The sequence below is a fragment of the Cheilinus undulatus genome, linkage group 21 (assembly GCF_018320785.1).
Source record: "Cheilinus undulatus linkage group 21, ASM1832078v1, whole genome shotgun sequence".
Classification (NCBI taxonomy): Eukaryota; Metazoa; Chordata; class Actinopteri; order Labriformes; family Labridae; genus Cheilinus; species Cheilinus undulatus.
The window spans coordinates 4458268-4465530 of NC_054885.1; the positions used below are offsets into that span (position 1 = coordinate 4458268).

General features: G+C 39.3%; 1 protein-coding gene across 2 annotated transcripts; it reads left to right on the forward strand.

Annotated features, from left to right (window-relative positions):
• The first annotated feature begins 1330 nt into the window (after positions 1 to 1330).
• rpsa (ribosomal protein SA) lies at positions 1331 to 4765 on the forward strand. 2 transcript variants are annotated; one of them, XM_041816879.1, is made up of 8 exons: positions 1331 to 1475; positions 2693 to 2863; positions 2942 to 3060; positions 3376 to 3621; positions 3884 to 4012; positions 4259 to 4418; positions 4507 to 4542; positions 4627 to 4765. In XM_041816879.1, the coding sequence occupies exons 1-8, from the start codon at positions 1346 to 1348 to the stop codon at positions 4719 to 4721; spliced, it is 1086 nt and encodes a 361-aa protein (XP_041672813.1). In that variant the 5' UTR covers positions 1331 to 1345; the 3' UTR covers positions 4722 to 4765. The 2 variants fall into 2 exon arrangements, with proteins under 2 accessions (XP_041672813.1, XP_041672814.1); XM_041816880.1 differs by having other exon boundaries at positions 4507 to 4527.
• Positions 4766 to 7263: the final 2498 nt, after the last annotated feature.

Consider the following 7263-nt stretch of genomic DNA (forward strand, 5'->3'; position numbering starts at 1 on the left):
ATTAAGTCTGGAGATATGTTGGTGAATTTGAGTTTTGATGCTCTTCTAGGAGCTTATGAGCAAATGCTGTTATGTCATGTTTGGGTATTTGATGTAATTATCTGGCTTTACCTGAAAGAAATAGTTCAAAATATTTTGTTCAATCACTATGATTGCTTTTAGCTAAATTATGAAGGGCTTCATACTGATATTTATTCACCCAGGGCCACACTTAAGCATCCACAATGCAGAACGGCCTGATTCCTAACCATTTATATGACATATGATAAGATAATTTCTTTAATACTGACAGTGATAAATGAAGCCTGATTAAATCATTGTAATTATTATGTGGCAGGTGTTGAACCTTGGCCCTCAAATCAAAATGCTTTATCTAGATTATGTCAGCAGAGTCAACAACCTCTGAAAACCCTCCTTTGAGACATAGTTTTATCTTAGTCCTATTTATTTGAAGTGATTTTAACTCAAAATTTACTTTTGAAACTTTTAAAAAAGTTATTTTAAAGGACTTTTATTGTGAAAATTGGATTTTTAAATTAAGCCAATAAATAAAGGTAATAACCACCAGAACTATTTTTAAATTGGTAGAAATTCTGATCCTGTAGAACATAAATGTAAATATTTGATGATACAATAGGCTTTAAGTATGAATAATTTCCTTTCAGATTGTAGAAATATACTTTTATCAGCCTTTTCTGCTTTCACCTGGGTAAATTTCAACTTAAATATTGTCAGTATTTAGTTTTCATAACTAGCTTCTTTTATTTTGCTGCCTCTGTAAATAGCATATTTTACAAAATCGGCACTGTAAATAAAGATTATTATCAATAGTTTTATTTAAATCACATTTACTGATTTTGTCCTGCTTATTTGAACCTGCGACAAACATATATGAGGTGAAATATCAAAGATAAGCAACATAAACAAACAAATAAAATATTAAATATAAATTAAATACTTTCATCTGAGATTATAGTAGTAAAAATACGGCGTATAGGCGTAAACTTGTTGTTCTGTCCTAATTCGTCCCGTACATTTAAAGTCATATAACCATCTTTCCGAGTATTAAACCTTACATTTCTGTTATTTCCCAACTCGCTGTGTCACTTATGTGTACTTTTATGTCCTCTTTCCCCAGAACTCTTTATCTCCAGCAAATAAAGTTGCAACACAGTTCAGTCTTTCACCGAGAAGTCAGCGTCTCAGCATTGTCTTAATATGGTCTTTCCATCTCCATTGTCTTAATATGGGAGCCTCATCCGAGCAGCGGGATGACCTCTGGTAACCTCTGCCAACGGTGTAACTGCACAGAGTATCTTACTCCATCTAGTGGTCAAACCAAGGAATGGCACCCGAGCGATTCACAAAAGCCAGCCAATCACAGGCTCGGAAATCTGGTATTTATACTACGTCATTTCCTCCCAGCGCCCTCTTTTTCACCGTGTGGTCAGATTTCCATACGGCGTTGTTTCGTGGTGAGTTTTAAAGTCGTTTTTTTTCCTTAATTGCCCATTAACAGACACTGTGAAAACCAAGTAATGATAAAGCATCTATAAAACATCCCACACGACTGTGGAAACACGAGCTGTGTCGTCTTTATCGACTTAAATTTCATAAAATTTATGATGCTAATGTTCATAGCTAACGTGTTAGCCACGTACACGCGGTTTTCCTCTCCTGTGTAGCTAGTGATGCTAACGACTCTTTAAAGACTCTGCGCTAAATCAGAGTCTCCTTTAGAACATGAAAATGATATGTAACGATAAACTCCTGCTGTTAAGTGTGATATCTAGATTTGAAAGGTAGTGGAAAGCTTGGTAGCCTTTAGCTGGCGTCTCCTAGCATGCCGGTGTCGCGGTGTGAAAAGTGACCGTGTCAACTGGCTACTCATTAAAGACGTGTCTGCGTACAACGTTATAACGCTAATTAATCTAGAGGTCACCTGTTAACACGGTCACACTTTAAACCGAAACACCACGCTTCCCCCTCAGCAGCATGCTGCAGCCTGATCAGCCTCCAGTTTTTTAGATTAGCAATGCACCCATTGCTTTCTGAGTAAATAATAGAGCAGAAAAATGTTCAGTTATAGTCTTGGATGTGCAAAAGATTGGCAACAAAATTGATTTTTATGCATGCAAATCTGTTACATTTAATGAACTTGTCCAGGACTACGCCTGGAACAAAAACACTGAGCCACCTGGCATCAGTTTTTCATTATTTTTCAATAAATTTTGGGACCTTTTTTTTTTTTACCTGTATTGATTGGATACCTGAAGAGATGGCAAAGAGTGGGGGAAAGACATGCACTAAACAGCGTTGAGATTGGGAATTGATCTTGCAACCGGTACGCTGAAGACTAGCCTGTGTATATGGGCACCTGCTCAAACCTCTGTGCAACATTATTTTTTAATTTTTGTTAATCTTAATACTATCCAACAGTGACTCCTTGTAGTCTAATGGGCATCCAAAGGGTTAAAATTCTCAAAATAGATATTTGGTGGCTTTGATCAGGACCAAAGTGAATGAAAAGAATCCAAAGAAAGGTCGAGGGAAGATATTTATATAATTTCTTAAGACATTTTTCTCCTAAATGGTCAATTGGTGTGCAAAATTTGAAGGATTCAGGATGATTAAATGGTCAATTTGTTTTGCTAATTTGAGTGTTTCACCAAATTCTCTGTCTTCCTCCCAGCTCTCCCACTAACTCGTAACGCAGGGAAAGCGGTCACGATGTCCGGAGGTCTGGATGTCCTTCAAATGAAGGAGGAGGATGTGCTGAAGTTCCTCGCTGCAGGAACCCATCTGGGAGGTACCAACTTGGACTTCCAGATGGAGCAGTACGTCTACAAGAGAAAAAGTGACGGTGAGTGTTTGAAAGATGCTCCTGCCATTATGTTAGAGATCAGTGAATATGGTTGATGATTTTGCTCTCAATCTTTAGGTGTTTACATCATCAACCTGAAGAAAACCTGGGAAAAGCTGCTGCTGGCTGCCAGGGCCATCGTTGCCATTGAAAACCCAGCTGATGTGTGCGTCATCTCCTCCAGGAACACTGGACAGGTAACGTCAAACTTAACCTCATTGCACATGTCATGTGCAATGACAACTGTGCTGCTGTGCTTAATAATATGCTCAGTTACACACAGGTAATAAAGTTTTAAGTAGCACACTGTTAAAGCCGGGCACCGATGTCGGTGTTGCGGTGTCGGAAGTGTGCGAGAGCAAGTGTGCCGGGTTTTCGCTAACACCATGAGGACTGCTGTCCCATGACTGGGGTTTGATAGTGACCTGAGCCACAGTTGAACTTTGGCAATAAAAGATCATCGTTTCTAAAGTTATTTCTTGGTTTAAACGTGTTTCTTTTGGCCGTTCTAGAGAGCTGTGCTGAAGTTCGCCTCTGCCACCGGAGCCACCACCTTCCACGGTCGTTTCACCCCTGGTACCTTCACCAATCAGATCCAGGCTGCTTTCAGGGAGCCCCGCCTCCTGATTGTGACGGATCCTCGTGCTGACCATCAGCCACTGACTGAGGCTTCCTACGTCAACATCCCCACCATCGCCCTGTGCAACACGGACTCTCCTCTGAGATACGTGGACATTGCCATCCCCTGTAACAACAAGGTGAGAACGCTGGAGAAAAAAATGTTTAGACTTGATCCTTGAGTAAATTTGAACAGGTGGCACACTGTTAGAGCCCGGCGCTGTCCTGTCTGTGCAGTGCTGGGTGTAGGATGTGTGCTAAATAAATGCTGGACCTCTTCAGTTCTACTCTCTGAGCTCACAGAGGCTGGAGGAAGAGGTCTTGCCACAGTTAAGCTGAACTGACTCTCATTCCTTCCGTGCACAATATGAAGGCTCACTTTTATCAATATGACTGTTTCAGGGTCACCACTCTGTGGGTCTGATGTGGTGGATGTTGGCCAGAGAGGTCCTCAGGATGAGGGGAACCATCTCCCGTGAGCACCCATGGGAGGTCATGCCTGATCTCTACTTCTACAGAGATCCAGAGGAGGTAAGGCCAGAAGTCCATAAATGTACAGCTTCACAAGATGGCGTTGTTGCCTTGGGTAACTTGTGCAAACGGTGCACCCTTTAGTCTCTTCAAATATGTACCGTTTCCATCCATTTCTTAGGGTTTTAGTTAAAAGTTGACTTTAAAAGCATTCAGCAGCCCTGTAAAACATGCTGTACACCTTTAGGCTGTATATAGGTGATAGAGGACTGTTGGCCCAGCATCTAATGCACGTTCTCTTTCCAGATTGAGAAGGAGGAGCAGGCTGCAGCTGAGAAGGCCGTTGGAAAGGAGGAGTTCCAGGGAGAATGGAGCGCTCCTGCTGCTGAGTTTGCTCAGCCTGAGGTTGCTGACTGGTCTGAGGGTGTGGCTGTCCCATCTGTGCCCATCCAGCAGTTCTCAGCAGGTAAGATCCGCGTTGATTCACTTGAGTCTTGTATTGAACTCTGCGAGTTTTGATGTTTAAATATTAACTGTTTCTTTTGTTTTTACAGCCGCTCCAGCAGTTAAGACAGGTGAAGTATTTTCTGGTGAGTTTCTGAAATCTCAAACTTGCCAATAACTGTTCTTGTTTTTACTTAATGCCAAGTGGGGTTCTTGTTTTGTTTTTGCAGAGGACTGGAGTACTCAGCCCGCCACGGAGGACTGGTCCACCGCTCCCACCGCCCAGACTTCTGACTGGGGTGGCGCCACCGCTGACTGGTCTTAAATCAATGAATATGGCCACAATAAAAGTGTTTTTCTACACTTGGACTGAAGTGTTCTCTTGATTTATTTGATTTTGCTCTTGCAGAATTATTCCAGCCGGCAGTGGGCCATCTAAACATGAAATAAAGCTAAAGATAACAGGATGAAGCCAGTGGATCTTTTTATGATGGGAATGATCAACAATGCTAGATTGCAATGATTAAAATCTTTATTGTAGAAGGGAATTAATTTAAATGTTATTGAATATGCTGGATGCATTGGTCATGTGTGCAGTTAAGGGCTGTACATAAAGTTCTTAGGATGAATTATGGCTTCTTGCTACCCGTTGATCTGCATAATTTACTTGAGGCTAATTTGAAGGGCGTCAATGGTTTTAGGGATTTCTTGAGTGCATATCCTTCCAGTAGGGCACATGCATCTTGAATTTACTTAGTGGTATTTTGGTTTGTACTGGAACTTAAACCACAGATCAGATTCCCTACCCAATGTACAACGGACTGTTACTACCACCCCAGTATGACACTTCAACTTCTGCTTTATCAAAATACAACTAAAGGGAAATTATGAATTATTGATGGATGGAATGTATCTAGTGCATTAGAATAATGCTTAACAGTTCTAAAGAAAAGAGGCATAAACCCTAGCCAAGTAAGTGAACTATTCACTATGAATTAAAAGAAATTCGTGTGTCAGAACTTGAGAGAACTGGGATCCTCCAGGGAATTTTGCCAGATTGCATCGTCAATTCTTTTTTTTTTTTTTTAATGGTGAGCTGCACTGTGAGTAATAAGTGGGCGGAAATTCAAAGAAACTTCCTTTAAAATGGCTGTTAAATGAGCAACTAGAAGTCAAACAGTAACGGTGCTATTAACAGTAGAAATTACTAAATACTACACCCTATAGTGCCATTACCACCAAAGGTGGTTCACTGGTGAATTTTGAGGCCCTTAACAGTTTATCTAAAACCAGTCAAAGTGAATGGACAAAATATTAAGTAGCATCTCGTTTCAGGCAACAGGACTTTAAATCAGAACTAAAGCTACCCAGCAGCAATCCACCAATTATTTCCCTGAATGTCTATAGGAATAAACTTACTGTAGTTGAATGGTATGAAGATATTTTAGAGAATTTTGAGGGCTTGGCCCTTGCTGATGAGTCCTCCCCAGGGACTTTATGGATAATCAAAATCCACATATATGCAATTCTATTCACTCTTGGCCACTAAATGACATAGAAATATAAATCTTAATCATTCAAAGTGACATCAGATGTATATTTAATGTTGGATGCAACCTTATAAAGATGATATCTTGGAGCACAAAGTCCCAGGTAGTTACCTACTGTTGCTTAATGCTAAAACCACCTGTAGTAACTGTCACTAATGTATTTACTAAAGGTAAATGCTTCATAGAGAGCCTGAACTATTAATGAGTGTTAAAGTTGAATGTTCTTTGATCCATATGCTCTAGATCTAGAGGGCTTACCATTGCTGCAGATGTTTTATTATTCTACACAAGTCAAGAGAGGGTTTTTAACCCTTTCTGTATGTTTTAAATCAAAATAAACCCCAAACATAAAATAAGGTATCTAGATTTTTAATTGATCATTTTTAGCATAAATTAACTGAGGAGATAGATTTAGAAGTGAGAGACACACGCAGATATAAATATTCCAATTTCCTGTCAAAACATACTGATTCATACCACTTAAGACTTATTGATTTCACATACAGACACTCAAGAAAAGCATTTCTTTCTGGGAAACACAAATGAAGTGAACAAATTCAGCCCAAATATTCATGTATCACTTTTAATAAATACATTTTTTTAACATGTTTTACCCCTCAATAAGACAAACGTGATAGTAACATAGTATGTCATCCAGAAAACATCCCTATAATGTTATCAGTAGGAATTCATGTTTTTCTGTCAGCATTATTATTGAGCTGTAGAAAGGTCCTATAGAGCATTTTTAACACATTGACAATGTAAACTGGAAAGTCAAAAGCAGAAATATTTTATTGAACATGTGAATATATATCATAAAACATACATAAGAGCATATAAGACCAATTTAAAAATTAAAACAAAGGATCCATTCAGTTTGTCAGTAAAAACATTAGCCATTAAATGTCACTTTGTCACATTTTGCTCACCTTTTCGCTGCTCTTCGCCCATTTGAAACACTTTCCATCATTTTTTTGCCACCTCATTTGCCAATTTGGGACCTTTTTTGCCATCTGTAACACATTTTTTGTCACTTCTCACCCATTTCTGCTACTTTTCTCTCCATTTTTGTGACTTTGCACCCAGTTTTTGCCATTGTATGCCTATTTTACCCTGGACACCCATTTTTAGCCACATTTTTGCTGCTTTTTGACCTTTTTTTGTCACACCAGCTTTAGCTTATTTTTTATTGACACTTTAACCCATTTTCACCACTGCTCACCACTTACACTGTAGCTCTTGCAAAAAAGAAAATAAAAGAAATCAACAATTAGGCTCTTTGGTTGACCAGGGTTGAGTAACACTGCACTAGGCTAT